We start from the raw sequence: 22,460 nt of genomic DNA, 5'->3' as shown, positions 1-22,460 counted from the left end.
AAATACAGTTGATCACAATTTAAACTATACTCTCATGTTCTCTTTGATATTAAATCCTGTTTTATAAAACCTTTAAAAATAAAAGTCAACTCTAAGATTGCAGGTACTTTTTCACAGCACTGCAGTATCAGTAAGTTTTTGTACTAATTTTACATTTAATTTCAACCATTTCCAAGTCTTAAAATGGTCACATTTTAGTGTGTAGTTTCTCATTTCATTTACAGCTAGTGCTTGCTTGTTATGAAAATATTCTCCTTAAAGCTTTTGGTTGCGTATGTCATTCCGTCACCACAATGTGGGGCTGTAGTGCTTTCCTTATATTACTGCACTTTGATACAAAATACAGGAAATAGCCATGGACTGCATGCAGAGTTCCACCAAAGCTTCAGAATATGCCATGTGACCAGACTTCACAAAAGAAATGTTTTTTCTTTGAATTTCATAAAACTTTATTCAGTTGTTTCATTCAAGACCATTAACAAAAGTACATGAGAACCTCAGTATGGGTTCAACTGAAAACCTGTTGATCGTCAAAAGAAAAAAAAAAAAAAAAAAATCAGATCTGACAGCAACTTTATGTTCAGAGGCACGACAGCTCATCCTTTTGTCTCCAGAGAACAAAAACTGAGATCCTGATTCAGTTTTTTTTTATTAAATCAGAATTTTTCACAGATAACCCTTCTCCTCAGTTAAATTATATGTGAAATTGGGAGCTTACACCCAGAGAGGGGAAAACGGACACAAAAAAAAAAAAAAAAAAAAAAAGAAACACACAGAAGATACAGTATAATTCAACCCACAGGTTTGGGATGCATATTCATATTATTTCTACTAGGGGAAAAAAAGCCACCCTAAGATTGTTTTTAATATTTTGGCGGTTGGCTGGGAAGAAACGCATCTAATTTTTATTTATTCTTTTTTTTTGTTTTGTTTTATTTTGTTTGAAGTTTTAGGCACCTTATATTTATTCAATATTAGCAGATCAAGTTTAAAAAACAAAAAACAAAGCAAAATTATGTGCAAGAAAGGAAATAGTATAAAAGAACTGCAGATATAAGATGCCACAAGGAATTCTGCACCTGGGAAAAACTTGTTAAGTGGAGCATGTGAATACCAAGAAGGCATGTCAAGGCTCTAGACTGGTAAAGGTAACTTCCTTCAGAGAAACTACTTTGACATTCACATACGTCACACTCACGCCATGCTTTTATACTCCAGCCTTTTTCAATAAAGCATTTTAAAAACTGCTCAAAAAAACCGAGCAGAGATGAATTCTCAAAAGTTCGCACATGTATGAAATATGATCCTCCTTATGGAGGGAACCATTGCTTTAAGTGTTTTGTAGGAAAAATGTACACTGGAGAAAACTTGGTGATCAAAAGTTTTCCAGTACGTAAAGGAGCGATGAGGAACAGAAATAAAGCAGAGGGTTAAAGACATGCCAGCAATAAAAAAAAAAAAAAATCATCTGGCCTAGTCAGACCAATTGTCTGGTTGCAGGTGCAGAATTCCAGAGGAAACAGACTTGAAAAGGATCAGGACGCGTACAGCCACGCAGTCAGTCTTAGAGGGACAAGGCCCCTTAGGAACAAATACCTCCAATCTCTTCTAGATTACATCTCACACACACACGCACGCACACACAGGTACTCTGAACCCAGAGACAATCATGGAGGAGGACAGGAGGGGACATCCCCTTACAGGTGAGGGCAAAGGATTACACATGCCTCTTGTTGCATGCGTGCGTTATATTTCATGGATGAGTTGTTTCACAAGCAGTATGTCAAATCGGTTTCCCTTATTGCCCCCTGCTGTTTCCCCCAGGGACTGCATCCCTCCAAGGCCTGATGGGGCTGGCTGCGTATTGCTCAGTCAATGACTCCAGGCTGCCGAGTCTTCCGCTCCACACTGAAGCCCTGCACAGAGAAAATTTAATCAAGTTTGCTTCAACGAGAATATCTTTGATTCAAATCTAACTTTTAAAAATCACAGTCAGAAATTTTCAAATGTTATAACATTTTCACAAACCTCCATTATACAAGATCCTTTCTCACCACAGTTGGAGTTAATATGCAAGCAATAATTTTTTCATCATATTGCACACTTATGCAACTGACCTTTGAAACCATTCCAGTTTTATTATTGTAAAATCATTAGTACGTATTTGAAATCAAAATTCTTCTCCAATATAATCATGATGTCTGTATTATTTTTCAAAGATTAATTTTCATTAATTTGAGAAAATAAAATAAAAATCAGAGCACAAGCCAGAGGAGGCTACAACATACTGAGGTGCAGAACGGTTTAGCCAAAAGGTGGCGTCCCTTACATTCACACATTCATGGAACAAACGACCAGAAACCTTTTAAATGGTGCAATCACTGTTTGAAAGCAAACCAGTGATCCACCCATTCATCACATCTGCCACTGCTTATAGCACAGTTAAATAATCATTTTCTGGCATTTGATGTTTTGTCAGTGTATTGTCCCTCACTTTAGTTTTTAATGTCCTTTTTGTTTACATGTACTTTCTGTAACATCAATTTTCCCATGGGAGTTGAATAAAGCTGAACCTGTTTTTATACTATTTATGTCTATTAGTTAGTTATTTCTTAAGTAAACTTTTTTTTGTTGAGGTTTTTTTTTTCACCTCTTTTAATAGAACTGCATGTGCTGTGTTTTGTGACTTGAGGTCGGTTGTTTGTTCTGCTTACTTCGGATGAAATCTTTTGCATATTTTCTCTGCCATGCACTGTAAATATGAATATTAATTTACATGTAATGTAGATTTATATGCACCGTCCCCAACAGATTGAAATTAAGAAAACTCCAACAAGCGTTGTTTCAAAGTGAAAAGGCGAACCTTTGAATTGTCAGGACCCCGAGGCTGCCGTACGATGACCAGACGAGGAGCGCTGGCGTCATCCAGAGTGATGCTCTTCAATCGGTTCACCAGGCGGTCAGGACGCGGCGTGGCCACCGGTTTGGGTCCCTCACTGTGATATCACACACACGTTAGTCAGAGCCATTTGTTTCTGCTGAAGTTCAGCTTCAACATGCCCTGCGTTTCAGGAAGGCTCTGTGTCAAGCGGCGGGTTCTCACCAAACTCTGCGTACGTTGCAGGCGCTACATTTTGCGGTGCGTTGATTGAAGACGACAGAAAACTCCACCTCGTCTCCGATCTGGAGCTCCACACCGTCCTGCACTTCTTTCACGTGGAAGAACAGCTTCTTGCTCTCTCCGACCTCGTATGTAATGAAGCCAAACTGAGGGGAGTCAGGTAAACAGGGATTCATTTTCAATCCGTTTCTCTGCATCATCACAAGGACCAAATCACAACTGGTGTGACTTCTGTTTAAAAACCTGCCACTAAATGCATGATCTGCTCAGAACAAGATTCTTTGATTTATACTGAAAGCTGAAGACAGAGCAGACGTGCTCTTAAGACTAGTTGTGGGTTTAAATACCTTTTCCCTGGAGATGTTTTCCCATAACATTTAATTAAATGTTATGTATATTACTGGGTAATTACCCAGTAATATTTTAACTTTTCCTGTCTATTTTGTATCTTTAATACATGGGCCACAGGTGGACCGCCTCAGTGCCCTGACCACTGGGCTTAGCAAGTTTTCTGGGGGAAACCCTGAATCAGCTCAAATTTGAACTGAATATCAAAAAGCCGTTCAAATATCAAAAAGATGCAAACCAAAAATGCAGCTTTGTGATATTTTTAATACTTTTTACAGGTAGAATGCTCTACTCATATGCAGAAAAATACAAGTTAAAGTAAAAGCTGTCAAAACAGTATGACTGCAATTAACTAGGCCTGTCATAACAATCAATGAATTAATCACATGATCAATTATTTTCCATTTGGAGCATAATAGTCAAAGAGAGGTCCCCTTCAGTACAGTTGAAAAATGAGCTTTTTGAGAGAACGCCTAGTACAAAGTAGCTGGTTTGGACTACCTGCCACTTTTACCCGTTTTCCCTGTTTGAGTAAGATATTTTTGAAATGTAACTTTGGTTGCACAGACATCGCAGTCCATTTTAGTTTTTGTTGTTTTGGTTACTTTATTTCAAATGTGCTCCAGCGATAAGAAAATTTAAGTTTACTGGTCTTTGAAAGAACAAAATTATGATTATACTTGAAAATAGTGTCAAAGCTTAAATATTATGGTTTATTGCAATAATTTACAAAGCAGTATAAGATCCAGTAAGTTTTACACTGTAACAGGCCTGAAGCTCAGTTTTCCTGCAGCCCTACATCCTAAGTAGCACTGTAAAATCCAGCATGTAAGGTCACTCCCGTCAGGTGAACTCTACCTGGTCCTTGACGCACTCCACTGGAGCTCTGCGCTGAGGAACAACGTTGCACGCCATCTTCTGGCCAGTTTGGGTGACTGTGCAAACTTGGAACTTAACATGTTCCCCCTTCTGTAGGCAGTCGGCCTTGTTTGTCATCCCCATGATTCCAAAGGGATAGTTCTGCCCCTTGTCTTCACCTGGGAACAAACCAAACGTACTCAGGTTAAGCTGACTGGATGTGTTTGTAGGTTGTAGCTGTGCTGCTGCTGCTGCTGCTGCTGATGTAACACAGACCTTCCTCAGTCACTTCAATGAGTCCTTGGTATTCAGTCTGGGAGGGATCCACGCTGCGGATGGGACGGATGATTTTTCCCGCCAACACGGACGCACCAACATCGTCACCAGTACCGTTCACTGAACAAAGAAAAATGTATCATATAAAAGACATAACCAATATTAAAAAGAATAAAATCAACTCATCCTCCCTTACCTGCAGCCACCTTGGTAACCTTTTCAGCACTAACTTTATTTCCTTTCCCTTTAGAGAGAGTATATTCCACCGTGTCACCCAGCTCCAAATTATCCACATCCCCACACATTTCACTGAAAGACAAACCAAAACATGTTGGCCTTTTTCACAATGTTCACCCCTAACCAATGACTCCATGCAGAGCTATTCTACCTGTAGTGAAAGAAAACTTCCTGGTCATGGTTTGCAGTCTCAATGAAGCCAAAGTTATCCTTCAGTGCAGCAACAAATCCGTGCAGTCGTCTGGAGTTGGAGGCGGTGCGGTTGAGAACCCTGATGGAAACTGCACTCTGATGGCCCGTTCGCTTCACTTCATTGATGCAGAACTCCACCTGGTGAACAAACAGTTCATCATAGACAACGTGTTGCATGTTTTCATTCAAGTACGAGTAGACTTATGATGAATTAGCTTTCAGTTTACAACTGCAGGCACAACAAGGGCTGATTAATCATCAATTCTTGAAATAATCGTTAACTGGAATATACAGAATCAAAAATATTTACCCACTTGCTGAAACAACACCACACTCAACCAAAACTGCAAATTTTGTTTATACATTTTGCATTTAAGAAGGAAAAACACACACACACACACAAAACAAACATTGTAAATGTATTCTACCCAGAACTCTCGAGGTATAGTTTTAACTTCACCTGGTACAAGTTAAGTAAAAAATCTCCTAAAGAACACCTTATTCAGTGAAATTATTAATTGGTTAATCAAAAATTAATTAACAGTTCTGCCTTACAACAAAGGCCTGAGCTTTTCACATGTGTGTGTTAGGAATGTGGTTTCAGCCCTATACTTTGCTACAAATGATCAAACATTCACCAAAACATGCCGTTATTGCATTTAGGCAATAAAATGTTTATCATCTCAAAGAGTGTTATTTGTTTATTTCCATCTTTTCATAAATTTTGAATATTCTATGAAATAAAGACGAGTCGTTACAAAAATTGGCATTTAATTTTACACCAAACCTCATTAATATTACCTTGTCTCCAGCTTGGGGGAAACTTCCTCCCTCCAGGTCTTTGACATGATACGGCACAGTGAGCTTCACACCACAGTCTTCATATGCAATCACTCCCTCCTCAGCTTCCTACAGGCAGGAGAGCATACTGCACTCATTTCTGATCCTTTAAATATGTGTAACACCCGAGAACTGAATCAAAGAATGAAGGGCAAGTTCCTCACAAAGGAGCTAGAAGATGGCAATGTCTGAAAAACAACTAAACCTGTAGCATTACATGACAAAAAAGTGAAAACAGTGTATGAAAAAGCATGAGCACGGGTAGTGTGTGCATTATATTATTCTACAGCAGCTGTGGCTGTTAGCATCAGCTGTGATTAGAGCCTACAGCATAGGGCTGCGTAATTAAGGTTTAGCTACTGGCATTGCCACAGAAACTATTCAAATTCTAACAAAGAAAATGAGCAGATCAAGTCATATCATTAACTTCTTATCCCTACATTGATGTTCATATTTTCTTAAGAGTTATTTTGAAACATGCAAAGTTCAGCCGTATTGGAGACAGCTGCCAAGACGGGAAGGTGACACGGCAGAAATATGGACCCAGAGTTTATGTAAAGTGCTCAATATGAGCATTACACAATATGTTTGTGTGAAAAGAAAATGTCGGTATGGTAGATGCAGTCATATTTTAATAAAGCAGATGTGTCAGATTAAAAGAAGGTATAAAACATTTATTTTCTTCAAGCCCTGCGAATTAAAATTGTTTTGATTTCAAATGTTTTTTGTCGTCAGCTAAAAAACTAAACATAGCTTCAATATGTGTTATTAATCAATGTGTTTCATTTAGTCAACTGAGCTATTGAGATAAATGAACAATTTAATAACATTTTATTTTACTTTTCAGTTTTTGAAGATTTAATTGTTTGAAAATATTTTTCTCCAATGGATTCCTTGTATTTCCATAGTTTATATTGATGTCATCATCCCCAAGAACTACCGTCTTGTTTGACAAGAACATTTTACATCTTCTGTTTATTTCAACTTCAAATTCAGGTCAACAAACAGGGGAGATGACTGAAATAAGACACTTTTTAAAAATATTTTCTGCCATTTGTAATAAAAAAAAAAAAAGATAATTACATTTTTAAGCTACATCGCCCAGCCCTGCATCTCATCACCCACATCAGACATTTTTTAAATTCTTCCAGAAATTGCAGTTTTTAATTGTAATTGTACATCCCTTTTACTGATGGACTTGGTGATGCAATACCATGCTGCCGACTATAAACACAAAGACATGAAAGGGCCTGAGGCCTGAACACAAGCCTTTCTACAACTTTACTCAAGTAAAAACAAATAAATTTAAAAACAATCTGAGAAACAGTAAATTATTTGACAGCATGCCTTATTAAGGCAAAATGTTTCATAATTAAGACTGGTTAACTGAGAAACACAAAACTAAGGCATTCATTGTGCTAAATGTTAGTTTCTCTCTGAAACAAGTAGCTTCATGCCGGTCCTACCTTGTCTTTTTTCTAACCAAAGAAGTATGAGCAGGGGGAGGTCATTGAGGGAGAAAACAAAGACCAGCATTAAAACTAAAAACTGAGAAGAGGTGGCGAAGAGGGATGAAAAACTACAACAATGGCTGCAAAACAAGTAGGGCAGATACTCCTCGTTAATGCAGAAACATACCTTCTCCTTTCCCTTGGTGGGGCTTGCGTTCTTGTTGGAGGCCGACACGACTTCCTTTTCCACAACGCCCAAAAACCGCTGTTCAGACTGGGTGTGGAAGGACACTGTCCCTTTGGGAAGCTTCTTAATGCGAACCGCATGGTTTCTCTGAGCAGACAGCATATCCTGCCAACGACATTTCCTTCAGTTTGGTACGTGACAAACAAATCAGAATATACTCGCTTTAACCAGTTTCAGGTAATACATACTTTTGTGAAAAGCTTAACAGAACCTACAGGCACAACAGTGAACTCCACTTCATCCGAGATGTGCAGTTGGCTCTCCTCCAGGACCTCGCTGAAATGGAAGAACATTCGGGCATCTCGATCCACGCACTTTATGAAGCCGAAGCCGTCGCGAATGGCTGCAATCACGCCCTGAGGGAGAGCGAGGGTTGAGGATCAGACACTCTGCTAGATGAACAAAAGGTCAGAAGAAAATACAACTCAAACCATTTCACGGGTCTCCTTGGTCAGATTGAAGGTGTCTGGCAGGATTTCGATGTTTGTAGCCCTCTCTAGTTTGTCTCTGCGGTCAGTGGAGATGTTAAACTGAATGTGGTCTCCCTCCAAAAGAGTCACCTTAGACTTTGTGTCCTTCTCTCCAAAAGGAAGCTCCTTCTCAGAGAAACCGATCCTCGTACTGATGCGCCCAGGCAGAGGGTCACTCTGCAGGAACAGGAAGAACGTGTTAGCATATCCAATTTATACATTTCTCTTCCCTTTGGTTTTCTTTTAAAACGGTCTGTATTTGTATTCTACTCACCTGGTTTTTCGTGGGAACCTTGGGGATAACTTTAACAACAGTGCCTTCGAATTGCTCAATGCTTATGTCTTCAAAGATGACAGTCCCCTGAGGGAGCAGGCGCACGTCTGTAGCCACTTCCTTGCCCTGGGGGAACAGGAATCGGTCAGGTGAAGATTCAAATGCACAGATTCATGTTTTATTCAGAAACAATAGCTCACGTTTCTGTCTTTGATGGTGAACTCCACATCATCTCCAGCTTGAAGAGCCTCCAGGTCACCCTTAAACTCGCTGTAGTGAAAAAAGATCTCCTTCACCACATCTGCCCTCTCAATGAACCCAAAGGCCTCCTGAATGACAAAAATACAACTTTGATACTTATGATGATACCAAAGGCAGAAGAATGAAAAGATATTCACACTCCGAACTTTTATTAGGTTGCGACAACAACCTTTAATGAACATGACTTGGATTTCATGAGCCAGACGCCCACAATGTTACATTCATGTAGAATTTTGAAGTGGAAGAAAACCCACTGCATAAAATGCCAATACAGTGCACTGAGATTTCAATCAAATACTTTTACATTATTATACAACTTTGTTTATAGAGCAATACTTACCTTCGTAGCACATACCACCCCCTGACACCTCGCCTGCTTTTTCTTCACAAGCTGAATATTGCGAGCGCTCACTGCACCAGTACTGAAACATAAACAGGCTGTTACTATGAAATCAAGTCCAAGCCACGATGAGATTCTGAATTCATATTAAAACGTACTGCTTGTTTGTCTCCATGTAAAAGCTGACTTTGTCACCTGTCTCCAAAGGGACATTCCCCTCCACATCATCAGGAGTATAGGTCAGATAAAAAACCTCCTGCAGTCAACATCCAACAGCATTAAAGGAGGTTTGCAAAACAAATGAACAAAAATAATAATTATAATAATCATATAGAAAGTGCCTCTTTGCTTACTCCATTTCTTTCATAACATACACTCCCAGAGGGAACCTGACCCGGAGCGGCCTTGCCATCCAAGTTCAGTGGGACAGATGAGACAACCTGCAAGAAAGGGAGAATATTTCAGGTGTAGGCCAACACGCACTGCTTTGCAAATCACAGCAAAAATCATCAGATCACATCCCACATTTAATGATGAGATGAGTCAATTTGTGAGAAAAGTTATTAGAATGAACTTAACTGTATGTAGCTCAATGTGTTTCAGATGTTCATGTATGAATCCTTGAGTTGATAAATGTTAAGATGCTTTGACGAATCGCTCTGAACCCTGAACTTGTCAATTAACTAAATCTGAGCAACTGATAGCTCACTGGGTGAAATTTAATATGCATCTGAGTTTAGATTAAGACACTAAAAACATAATTCCCAGATACATTGATCCATTCATTGTTCAGTTCATGCAATAACCTTCAGCAATCAGGTGTGTAAAGTAGGGATGTCCCAGTCAGAACCTTTTGTCCAAAATGCCCGTCAATATCTGTTTCCGTTACAAATATGCATAAAACTTTGATATTCCGCAATTTCAGTGTTTCCATAAATAAGAAATCCAATTAAAATTATATGTGATAACTGTGACAAAAAGCATAATCTGGATAATCTGTAATAAAGTTTTGCAAACTGTTTAAACAGAAAACCTAAAAAGAAACAAAAAAAAATCAAAAATTGCAGCAGACATTACTGAGAGTTGTTGTAGCAGAGAGAAAAATCTAACTTTAAAAAAGCTAAATTCATCAGGATTTGAATTTAGTTGGGTACACTAAAGTCAGATGGATCAGGACATCCCTAGAGCAAAATGACAGAGAGAGAGGAATTCAAGTCATGTAAACTAAGGGTAGGGGGCGTCACCCATATGTTTGGAGAGAGGGGAAACAGAAAAACAACTGATTTTCTCAAGACAGACAAATGACAACCAAAAATAAAACGGTGCTCTTAACTGGATGAATATAACCATGCAGCACAGTAAAGGGATAGACGTGCAGGTCTGGCCCCACCTGGCCCGAGATGCGCTCCTCTGGCAGCACTTCTGGCTTTATCTTAAGCAGCTTCACTGCTATGGGCTTGCCAGTGCGCCTGTCAGAGGACACCTCAAACTCTACATCATCTGAGAGGAGAAGAAGAAAAAGCAGACAAAACTTTAGAGCAATTCAACATAGCAACATAGGCTTTGATTTAGCTCTTCCCAGACGTCTCACCTCCTATTTTAAGCTCCTGCAGGTTCCCGTTGTACTGGGAGCAATGGAAGAAAAGACGAGCCTGGCGCTCTGAGCACTGGATAAATCCATAGGAAGTCAACAGCTTCTCCACCACACCGGTTTCTCTGATGCCAGGCCCTGAGCCGTTGGCATATGCAGTGTGTCCATTGTTATGAAGCATGCCTGGGTCAAAACTCATCTGAAACGAGAACAAACTGGTAAATGGATTTGGAAGGCATCAGTGCAAAGCATTTCCAAACATAGAAAAGGAGTGGAAAAGCCAAATTTGATGCAAAACTTTAAAAGAAAAAACATGCAATAACAAAATTTAGAGAATATAGTGAGAAAAACATTAAAATAAATTAGAATAGTATCTTCTGGGGGAAAATAATATCAGTGTAGCTGAAAACACACAATATCCAACATCTTGTGAATATTCCCAGTTTTAACATGCAAATAATAATAAAAAAACAGTCAGTCAAATAACTACCAACTAAAACATCCAAGCACAGACATAGTAGTTTCATGCAGCTGCAGGGTCAAACAATTCATCTAACCACCAACGTCAGTGAATATGCTAGAACTTTATGTAAAAAAGCTGCAAAAACTTCCAACACCCTGGTTAAATTTTTTAATTCTGCTAACATCTACACGCCATGCTGTTAGCAAAGGTGACGTAACAGCAGAGCGGCTCAGCCAACAGGGCCACTGCTCAACATTTCCCCTTACTGATCTCTGATACAAAGGAGTCCGCTTGTACTTTTTACTTCCAGGGTGAGAATGGCAAGAGACAGAGGAGGAGCGGGGTATGGGCATGGGAGCAGTGGTGGTATCAGGGGCCGAGCCACTGCTGCGGGCAACAGGGGGTTCAGAGGAGCCCCTTTCCATTTCTGACACAGGGGACAGAGCCGCAACTCGCTGTTGGGAAAGGCAAAGCTTTATGTATGTTGCTATTAACAATTTACCTGCAATTACTGGTTGTCACTTGTTATGAATGTTTGAAAAAGAAACAATAGAAAAACAATGTCTTCAAGGGATATTTCAGGTTTTTCAAATGAGGTTCTATGAATGAATACTGTAGTAGAAAAATGTCACATCATCCCGACTGGGAAAGAGTCAAATCCTCAGAGGGGGTAGGCTGCAATGACACATTTTAAACAACAGACTGTAAATGTTCACATTTGTCAGTCACATTACAATATGAACAGATATTAAACAGTCAATAAATGAGTCTCAGGTTTTCTTGCCGTTTTCCCAAGTCAAACACAAAACGTTCACATTGCTACGCTAACATTACTACCAGGTGGATCGATTGTGAGCGGTGACTCAGCGCTCTGCTGTAAGTTGGCCAAGAGAAAAGTAAACTTTTGGATTTTGCAAGTCTCGCTTGTTTTTGTGTATTTTCCATGTTTTCATCAGAATTTACCCCATTAGACCCACAATAAGCCAATCAGGTGAATTGACAGTCGGTCAATGTAACTCCAACTCAATCTTTTAGCTGAGAAAGAGATAAATGTGGAAGTTCTGACATTTTTAAATAGTTAATATTGATCATTTCCATGTGGTTTCCAGATTTGACTTTGGTTATTTAATTTCATTAATAGTATAAGTAGTTAGGGTAATAATTAGAAGAAAGTAGTTTAAGCTTACATCCACCCCTCTGGATACTAGCTTTTCACTGTTCTATTTACCTTTCTACAAACGCAGCGACATATCAACCATCCACAATACAAAACTTCAATTTAAAAAAATTGCAGACTATGCCTTTAATGTCAAAAGTTTATCCCATAGCTTCACTTCCCACCAATTTCCTGATTTTATGTTTTAAGATGCTTATTGATAGAGTTCAGACAGTTCTTTCAGAAATCTGAACAGTTCACAAAGAAAGTAAAGGAACATCTTTACACAACCAGATTTGATCAAATGGTTCAAGTGCATTGTTGCTAATTTATATAAAAAAACAAAAACTACTGAAGATGAGGAGTCAGAAAACACAAACAGTTCAAACAGTGGTGCAGCTACAGTGAACACAGCTGGTGATGGATTATGGGTAATGAAAGGGAATCCCAGAAAAGCCTCTTCTTTTAGATCATGTTCAGGATTATTGCGATGATCATCAGTTTACTGAGAGGAGATTTAAATATTTTGTTATGTTTTCATTTGGAAATGATGGGTGGGCACTTCACACACTATTTCTCCAATTTTCTTGTTTTTTTATTAAAAAAAAAAAAAAAGGCAGGGGCTTTGGAGACTTTGCTGCAAAGTAAAAACATAAGTGGAAAATTAAAAAGAAAAATAAAGGCTCTCCGGGAATTTTGAGGAAAAATAAAAAAATTCTTCAGTTTATTCACCGACACACCTCTCACCCTGCAACAACGCAACTGAGCAGAGGCTAGTCTCGGGAGTCCGGAAAGAATGAAAGATTAGGCCATTCACAGCAAAGATGCAGGGCAAGGTGGGTGGATGGGTGTTTGATGGGTGGGAACTTGGTAGAAAACAGAGGCAGGAAGGTGAAACTTACGGATCGGCCATATGGCGACAGGCTGAGTCCCACAGGGGAGGTGCTGCTCAGGTCAGCACTAACAAATGCGGTGGGTGGTGATGCAGGCAAGGTAAACTCAACAAAGCCTTTCCAGGGGCTGCCCATATTTTCCCATAAACTTCAACCAAAGTTGCTTGAGCACTTGCTGAACTTGTTTAAATTTCAGCTAGTTTTTTTTTTTTTTTTTTTTGTTGTTTTCTTAAATGGACAACAGTTAAGTTACCACCCAGTGATACGCGGCAGGATGTCTGCAAGGGTGAAGAGAGGAACAAACATGATGGGAGAGGAAGGTCAGCCAGTGTACGAAGTGTCTCTAAGAAAGGAAAACAACGATGTGGACTCTCCGGGAATTGGGAGGAAATTTTTAAAAATTCAATCCCCTCCAAATGGAGGGGGTTGAAGAGCAAAAACACATCACTGGAGAAAATGACCGAGTAAGAAAATTGATGCAAAGTTGGTTGTGTGAATTGAAACAAAACTGAGAGTTATCAGCGTAAGCGGGGGCAACTGATTGGACGGGCCAGTTCGTCTTATTTATGCAGAGTCTAAAAACAGGCCACAAGTCACTGAGACAAGACAATGCAATGAGGAGTTGGTCATTTCTAAAAAAGGAGTTATGCGTTTTGTCGGTGTGTAGTGGACAGTCTGTCCCCTTGGCATAACAAGTGAAAGCATACAATTTTAAACAGTGGTGACAGTAACTGTGACTCACCTTTACCGTTTCTTTTATCTTTTTTCTCTGGATCTTGATGACTTTGCAGAGCGTCACACACACAAACACACATACACACTTTAACACATGCACACTCCTAACAAGTTTCTGGCACAAGACCAAGGTGGTTGCATAAAGTAAAAAAAAGAAGAAAAAAAAAGAAACCTAGCACACAAAAGGCAGTTGCAGGTACAATAACACTGCTTAGAAAAGTTATGGAGAACAAAAGATAGAGTAGAGACAAGGGAAACTATAGGAGGGTACTAGTAGAGAGCAGCCTACTCTACACCTTAGTGGTGAGTCAGCGGCGTAGTTAGGATGAGGAGGGCTAGGAGCAGCGTTGGGACGTGTGCTTTGTCAAAGCTGTTGAGTAGGCACAAACTTCTGGTTTCAGATCAGTTTTCTTCTTAGAATATGCTTGGGCATAGGATTGCTTCTCTTTTACGTTTCAGTTGGGCTAATGTGCGTGTTCTTTGGTCGTTTCAGGATTGTTGTTTCTCTTGTGTTTTTAAATCCTTGAAGTGATCCTTTTCTCCCCCCACGTGTCTTCAGTGTTACAACAATTTTTTTATCTGGGAGGTTTGTCTTCAGTTCCTGTAGTTGTGATCTGAACTTGAAGCAGTTGCGGATGGTACACAAATTCAGTTCGGTTTCACTTCATACTGTTGGGGGTGAAAAGAAAAGATTAAGTTAGAGATACAAGCAACTGCAATGCATTCAGATAACCATCTAGGGTAAATGTAAAGAAAAAAGAATTGAGAAGACACTTGATATGAACCTCAAAAAGAAAGCAAATGTCTTTTTTGAGTTACGAGAACGGTTTGAAAACTATTTAAATTCTCATTTTACAAGTGAGAAAACTGGGCTGTGTCATAACATTTTCAGGCAAGAAAAAACAGCAGGAACAATAATTAGCTTTTTTTAAGTGATTAGGTCATGTCATATGTTCATTTCAGACTTTATGCAAGTATGGTGAATTTTATTCACTTATACTAAAATTGTTTCATGCTGTTCTGACATTGGCTAACAGGAGTTTCACATTTTTCCTGAACAAAAAAAATTGGCAACAACCTGAGTACATGTCTTCTAAGGCTTTTACAGAATACACAATTATTCACTGCTTCAGTAAAAAGAAAAATATTTATTTTAAGATATCTAACAGGAGCACAATATCATGAAGCAAACCTGTTGAGAAGACCCAAAGAAGACCCAAAGACCCAAAGACCCAAAGTTACCAGAAAAATCACGTTATATTGGAAAAAAAATCCACTTGCTGTGGGTTGTGACATTCATGGCTCCATTTTAGACCAAATTCTTCCTTTTTGTACTGTGGATACAATCTACCATTAAGCCAATGGTTTTTGAAACCATAGAATAAATCCTGGGAACACATGTGTGAAGACTGGATTATTTTGAAACTGAAACCCAACTAGTGGGATTGGGGAGAATGTTGTTGACCTAAATACACTGCTTTGTAAACATGCAGCCCCCCCAGTGACACTTGATATGGCATCCTGTGTCGCAATAGGTCAGATCCACATCCCAAAGGCTACATGAGGTCATAACAAGCTTCAGCCTGGTTAATGTGAAGCTCACAGGTTGTTGGATTTGTTTTAAAAATCCATTTACATTAACCTTACACTGTGAGACACACTAAAGAGTAGTAAATAAGTTATCAGCTGTTATGAATTGCTAGTGTGTTAAAGGTCAGAGAACAGAGGGTACTTCAGTGGAAAACAGTCCTGGAGAAAAAGTACTCTTAAAGCAATATGCTGAGAAAGGCTAATCATTGGCATTAGTACAGTTTGAGGAAAACCAATACAGCCTCTGTTATTAAAAGGCCAGGGCCTCAAACTATTCCAAGGCCAGAAAGACAAGCACCCTGACAAACCCAGGCATGTGACTTCCTGACAATCCGCTATCCTCAGCTGGAACAGAAGGCATGGCCTGAGCCAACACGTTGCAGTATGCAACGCCATCGAAAACGTCACATCCATGCTAATCTAAGCTAACAGGTTCCACTGAAAAACACACTAAACTGGGTTGTGTCATAACATTATAATCACGGGGACATTAACTCCGATTCGGATAACTATAAGAAACCAACAGAGGCAGCATTGATGACTCGTCGCCTTAAAGACAGGATTAAAATGTCGCTTTACAAACAACCCTTAAGCTACAGGCCTTTCCCACCAAGACAAATTTAAACATCAACCAGGTGTGTACTTGGTTAGTGTGAGGCATATGTATTAGGTTATCCTGCTTTAGTTATAAGTTACCAGAAAAATCACGTTATATTGGAAAAATATATTTTCTACTCTGGTTTCAAGGTTGGTAATAAATTGTAACTTGGAACTTAATGGTGAATTATTTCTAAATCAACTATGCTGGTTTACATATAAGACGTTCAACATAATCTATTTGATTCCTAATCACACTAAACCTGCCATGGCTACATTCATTCAATAGAAGAAAAATATACAGCAAAACCAGTCTGAGATTATATAAAGCTTCATTCCAGACTAATGTGAGCAGTGGTCCATTAAATTGAAAGAATTTATGTCAATTTAAGACAGCGAGTAGAGAACAAAACAGTCTTTAGGCTAACGGCACGAGGACTAGAAAACAAAGAAAGCACATACGAAGCTCGAGCACACGTTTATGACAGTTTTGAGTATTTCTGTTGGATTTGACTTCTGTTTGACAAAAATAACATCTGTGACATATTATGGGGACATTTTGTCGTCATTACAAACTTGTTTATTCAAGTTTTCGTCAATGTCGCTGAGTCGTTCTTGGAGCTTAGTGGCTAGCCTCAGTTAGCTCGATCATGCTGCCGTACTCCCCGGCCCGTTGTGTGATTTATCCGAGGCGCCCCCACCCAGGCCCGACGCCTGCGTTCACATCAAACAACAGGCACCAAGCTTACTTCAAGAGTTTCGTTGGATGACAAAAAGAAAATTCGCCACTTAACGTTACAAAAATGCATTTTACCATTTAGCGAAATTGAATTATTAACAAAAACTTACCCCAACAGCTTTCAGCACTGTCACCAGCGCCGCTAGAAGCAGCACGGCACATTACGTAGTGATTAGGGAGGCGGCTGGTTCCAGAAACGATAGAAAAACCTTCTCAGCTGGTTCTGAAGTCCCGCGATAATACGCGGACGGCAACAGGACACAGTTGTTTGTTGGTAACTTTGTCAAAAACATTGAAATATAGTCGTGTTGCTTTTTCTATTACAAGCACGAGTCCTAGCAACTGACATTAGGGATAGTTTAATACTTACAAAGACAGCTAATTCCCATTCCCAACATATGGGAATATTGGGAATGGGAGGTAAAAGGCTTTCAGGAGGAATTTCCATAATATCTCGTCGTGAAATGACTGAAGTTTTATATTTTTTCTTTAGGATGGAAATGCACGACTAACCTATGATGTAATCAGAAACTAGGAAAGAAAGAAAAAATACATCCAAACTATTAGCTCTATTTCTGAGTTATTATCACGGGGTAATGAGTAATATGACAGTTTTGATTGTGTTTTAAAGGGCACTTGTCATGTAAAGTTTCATCTAAACCTTAACAGACACAAACATGCAGTGAATAAATAGATTTTCAATCAGTTTTTGTCTATTTGCACCAAAGCGATAATAATGATCAACACAATTTATTAATATTGTCATGATGGGTTCCAGTTTCTCTACCCACATACAGAACACCACCAGGAGAACAAATGAGCAGATAAATAAAATGTATTTTAACAATGAGGAAAAGTGAGTTTGTGTAGTTCTTGTCCTTGGCATTAGCAACCAGGGTCATCTGTTCTCTGAAGGGTTTGAGGTTAGGTTGGTCAGAAAATGGATCTTCATGAATAAAAGAACTGATCTTACTTGAAATTATCTCAAGCATCCTCCAAGCTGGGGTTGTACAGTGGTATCCACGGTATGGTCTCTTTGAAGAAGTCCTTGAGGTGATCCGGTTTCCACCCTAATGGTATGAGTTCTATGGTGGTGTATGGTAGAGGCTGCAGTGGAGGGCGGATAGATAAGTTCAGATGTTGAGGAACAGGAAGTTCACCCTACCCTAACCCATACCAGAAAGCCAGGAACTCTGGCTTCACCAGGGTAAATCCAAGGTATCGCTAGGCAACACCTCAAGGAGAGGCAGCAAGAATATACTACTAGAAGTAATCTCAGAAAAAAACACAAGGAGTCAACTCAGAGGGATTGAAGAGTACCATTACTGGCTAACACTCAGGTGTCAAAATGCTGGCAGTCTGCTCCTCTTATACACTTAGATGATTAGATAAGTCACAGCTTTGTCGACATCAGTCACGCCACCAGGTAAAGCAGGCTCTTGACACCATGTAGTGGAAGAAGAGGGAAACAGCAGGTAACAGAAAATCCACACAAGAGCCAAAACTCCCTGGTTCCCAACAATTTGTGATTCTCATAGTCTCCTGATTGTGTTCTGCATGTGGGTTAAATGACTAGCTCTCAATATGACAAGAACTAAAAAAATGATCTTTTTTATTTTTATATTAAATGAATTCAACTTTTATGAAATATCCTTTGAATAGCCTCATACTTTTTAAGAAAGTTATATGCAATTCCAACACTTTTTACTCAGTTAAACATTTAAGTGCATTATGAATAAGAATTGATCACTGTTATTGTACAGTGTCGCAAAACATTTAGTCACAATTTTTGGAACTTAAACACTGTCCTGCATATCAAAATACATCAAATAGATAAAAGCTCTGAAATCATTAAACATAAATTTGCCACATCTGGGAAGCAATTTGAAAAATTATTTGACGCTACACACTTGAACTGTTAAGTGGCATCTGTTTCAAACAGACATTTGATTACGTACATTTGTCCCCTTCCTTGTTAATGCATAAAATGTATAAATATAACAAAAAACTCACATAACATGTATTGCATGTATGAATAATATTTTACTCAACAAAACTCTATTGTAAATCTGCTACTGACTAGAAGTAATTTTACCAAAATAAATTCCGCAAATATTAAAAGCTTTAATTTTTAATATTGCAACACTGAAAGTAACTTTCCATATTATTTAGTTTTACACAGTATTTACCCCTGAAACTCGGTATATTTTAGCCTGCACAAATATATCTATATCAGGCATCATGCCTGAGCAGCAGCAAATTTCAGAATCTTATTTAATTGATTACGTATGAACTTGCAGCACAACTTTGTTTTATTAATATTCATTAGTGAGAAAATTAGCTCACAAAGGTAGGTAGTCCCAAACATGGACAACATTTTTGCCAGTGCTGTCAATTCCTGGTAGGAGACACTTGTAAAATGTGTCCAAGCCAACAGTTGCAAATTTCTCCTTTAATTCTACATCACACTGCGAATCATTGATTCTATCTTGCATATCAACGGGCATTTGAATATCTTGACTGTGAATGGAAAGCGAAAAACTTACAATTCCATTTTGAGTTTGATAAATACCTAAAATTATTTCTCAAACTCTTTCAGCAACCTTGAAATTGTATCTGTACCATCTCACATAAGTCTCACATCAGCCTTCATCCAAGTGCCCTGTAATATCAATCATTAATGCAAGGTTCTGCAGCCATAGATAGATAATTCCTTAAACACATTTGTTTTCCATGAATTCTCCAATTTACCCATATGGATCAAAGAAGTGCTTCAGCACAGCACCTCTGCTTAACCATCTAACTTTAGTGTGGTATGGCAGACCATGGGTAATGTTACAATCACTGAGAAGGCTGTCAAATTCACTACAATTGAGAGCTCTGGCTCAGATGAAATTAACATTTCTCCCAACCACCTCAATGACATCCATTTTTTACAATTTGCAGCATAATGCCTTGATGCAAAATACAATTAAATGTCCCAAACTCACCCCCTTTCTCTCTTAACTTTGTCACAACTTTCTTTTTCCCTGATTATTTATGGTGCACCATCAGTAAACAAATTTATGGCATGGGAAAAGTACACCACGACTCTGTGCAGCACTCCAACAACAAAGCGGAAAATCTCTTCAGCTGTTGTGAAACTCGAGAAACTCCTCTGTGACAATCAAAATCTTGTCAACTCCATGAATGAATATGGCCAATTGAGCAACATCTCCAATATCTCAATTCTAAGGGGAAATGATATAAATTACTCTGTTTTGCATTTGAGTTGGTTCTCTAAATCTGATAGTTTCGAAATCCTTTCTGCCACAATATTTCTCGTCAAGCCAATATTGGGAAAAACTTTTCACTTCTCAGGATGCACAATTTTGTCAGCCTTCAGCATGCAGTTCTTGATAAACTCTCACAGGAAGGCTTTGATGCTAATGCTATTTGGCTAGCAATTAGATAGCTGGCTTTCATCGCATCGTCACTCACCTCTCTACTCAAGGTGAAAACAGATTGCTGTTTCATTTATCTTCTATTTTCTCTGTTCTCCGTGCAATGTGTTGTATTTTTCGTCATGCACTTTCATAGTGGTGCCAAATTTTGTATTCGTTTAGCAACCCTAACCTGCTGCAAGCAAACAAAGCACACAAGGATTTTCCGTTCAGCTCTGTGAACAAATTAGAAGTAAATTTTTCTTGAAAAATCTGACACCCTGACCCACTTTACTCTTTTTTGACAGACATTTTTTTGGATGAGGTTGCCAAGGCCAAAATAAAAGCTGGCAAAGTAATAGAACTGAAGCCGCTTGCAGAACCTGAAGCTCAGTGTGGCCATCTGCTGTTAGTTCTGATGCAGTGTTGCATCATGCTCTCTGCTCTGATTAAAACACAGCTCCCCTGGTTGACAATATAGGAACTTCAGATTTTCAATGAAACGAAGTAAATTTTTTCCCAATAATTACTGTTGAATAATGATAATGCATTTATCCATTGTAAGTGCATAGAAATGGGCATACTATTGAGAAGGCTTACATTAGGGCTTATTGGTGTGAAACTGGTGTAATATTTTTTATTGGTGTAATGTAATATTCTACGTTTTTGAGACTCTAAAATTTGGCCATGTAGCTGAAATTCATAATCAAAAATAAGGGTTAGGACCCAGAACGAAGGTCACACAAAGGGGGCTCTGCCCCCTCAGTCGAGCGCCCAGCCCCTCCCATGGCTCCGAGCTCCAAGCTCAGAACCACGGTCCAACACCGGGGCTCCAAGCCCGGGGGAGGGGCTCGGCGTTCGGCTGCTCCTCCCACCCCCTATTACCTTACCAGGGGCACGGAGTGAGAAAAAGAAAAAAAAAAATAAGTCCTGCACTTAGAGTATTTCCTAAGTCCCACTGCCTTACCAGGGGCACGACTTTGCTGGGCGTGTGACTGGTTGTGTTAGTCCGCGGAGGGGGTCTTAAATGTAGGTCCGCAGGTTCGGCTGGAGGTCCTGGTTCTCTGTGAGCCAGAGCTCTGGAGCTGTGCCTGGTTTGATTTAATGCACATTTCCTGGTTCTCTTACAGCCTCCAGGCCTGGTTCCTCTCATCCCAGGGCTCTGTAGCTATTCCTGGGTTGATTTAATACAAATAAAGAGCGTTTTTCGTCTGAACGGTCAATTCAACTTCCATGAAAATGGGTAAAAATGAGTTCCCCCCAGGAAAGCCGGAAAGCTTGGAGCCTGGAGAACAATTCTGTCATTTGAGTTTTCGTGTTTTCTTGTCTATCCTTGATTGATCCCCACTCTTTCCAGTTCCCTTCATTTCCTCCTGTGTAGTTATACCCACCTGTGTTTCTAGTTCTCTGTTCAGTCTAAACTCTCTCGTTTTCTTGTGTCGCTGTCAGCCGATTACTGTTCACCACTTGCTACCAGAAATGAGCTCATAGCTTTTTCTCCTCTGTGCTGCCTGGATTTTTGTCCTTTTTTCATCGTTAAGCCTTCATCACCACTGAACCACTGCTTTATCATCACCATCTTCACCCCACTTCATGACACAAACTTTGTTTTTCTAAATTAGCAGGCCCTAATTTTATTTCATTTTGCAATTATAATGTTAAAAAATGCCCTCAAAATAATGCAGTTTTTATAAACAGGTACTTCTTTCTTGATCATTGATTTACAAGCGTAATTTCTTTCTTCGCAGGTATTACATCTGTAACAATAAGGCATTGAAAAATAGATCCTTATTGTACTCCCCTTGCATATTGTTCAACATGATTGGACACTATCTTTTTTTACAGAATGTCATGCACAGTGTTCTAATATAATAAAATTTGTAATTTATTATAAAATAAATGTTTTTTTTTATTCTAAATATTTGTTGGTCTGTTTCATTTGATTAGATTTTCATTTGGGTTGAAATTTGGCTTGTTGGAGAGTCCCATTTAAAATGACAGTCCTATACTGCCATCTAGTGGATGGTTGGGGACATAGGACGAAAGCCAGTTTCACATTTCAGCAAATAAAATAAACTGAAAGAAGTAGAGAGACAATCTTGGTAAGGAGAATATGTAGAAAGTCCCTCACATACCCTCCAAGTTTTAGCTCATTCCCTTGACAATAGCTGCCATTGACCTCCATTTATTTCAAGAATGAACAACTCCAATATTATAAGTCGTTTTTACAAAACTTGGCTTGTCTGCTCCCTCAAACCCTCTGCAGGTGCCTACCACGTTTGGCGGTCCGAGCCTACTCCAAAGACTCCTATTCATTTTTCTACCTAGTCAGTATAGCTGGGAACGTCCTATCAAACTG

At 39.1% G+C, this 22,460-nt stretch overlaps 1 protein-coding gene across 7 annotated transcripts; it reads right to left on the bottom strand.

Annotated features, from left to right (window-relative positions):
* Positions 1-630: 630 nt before the first annotated feature.
* On the bottom strand, positions 631-16,892 carry csde1 (cold shock domain containing E1, RNA-binding). Of its 7 annotated transcripts, none has more exons than XM_055024300.1 (22): positions 16,790-16,892; positions 13,761-14,422; positions 13,028-13,296; positions 11,236-11,424; positions 10,507-10,705; positions 10,249-10,415; positions 9,269-9,355; positions 9,074-9,171; positions 8,916-8,997; positions 8,515-8,643; positions 8,315-8,440; positions 8,002-8,217; positions 7,759-7,926; positions 7,511-7,675; positions 5,834-5,941; positions 4,992-5,170; positions 4,800-4,912; positions 4,604-4,723; positions 4,328-4,506; positions 3,104-3,267; positions 2,864-2,996; positions 631-1,916 (listed from the first exon to the last, which is right to left on the bottom strand). In XM_055024300.1, the coding sequence occupies exons 3-22, from the start codon at positions 13,151-13,153 to the stop codon at positions 1,869-1,871; spliced, it is 2,796 nt and encodes a 931-aa protein (XP_054880275.1). In that variant the 5' UTR covers positions 13,154-13,296; positions 13,761-14,422; positions 16,790-16,892; the 3' UTR covers positions 631-1,868. The 7 variants fall into 7 exon arrangements, with proteins under 7 accessions (XP_054880275.1, XP_054880276.1, XP_054880277.1 ...); XM_055024301.1 differs by having other exon boundaries at positions 7,786-7,926; XM_055024302.1 differs by having other exon boundaries at positions 10,306-10,415.
* Positions 16,893-22,460: the final 5,568 nt, after the last annotated feature.

The sequence above is a fragment of the Poeciliopsis prolifica genome, unplaced genomic scaffold (assembly GCF_027474105.1).
Source record: "Poeciliopsis prolifica strain line A6 unplaced genomic scaffold, Auburn_PproV2 SCAFFOLD118, whole genome shotgun sequence".
Lineage (NCBI taxonomy): Eukaryota > Metazoa > Chordata > Actinopteri > Cyprinodontiformes > Poeciliidae > Poeciliopsis > Poeciliopsis prolifica.
This window is presented reverse-complemented; position numbering and strand designations above follow the sequence as displayed.

What these genes read in the sequence shown, in the direction of transcription:
- csde1 (XM_055024300.1), bottom strand. Translation starts at nt 13,153, where the DNA reads ATGGGCAGCCCCTGGAAAGGCTTTGTTGAGTTTACCTTGCCTGCATCA. An exon ending in TCACCATCAAAGACAGAAAC is followed by an intron (nt 8,441 to 8,514) that starts GTGAGCTATTGT and finishes CTGTTCCCCCAG; the next exon opens with GGCAAGGAAGTGGCTACAGA. An exon ending in CATTGAAGTGACTGAGGAAG is followed by an intron (nt 4,507 to 4,603) that starts GTCTGTGTTACA and finishes GTTTGTTCCCAG; the next exon opens with GTGAAGACAAGGGGCAGAAC.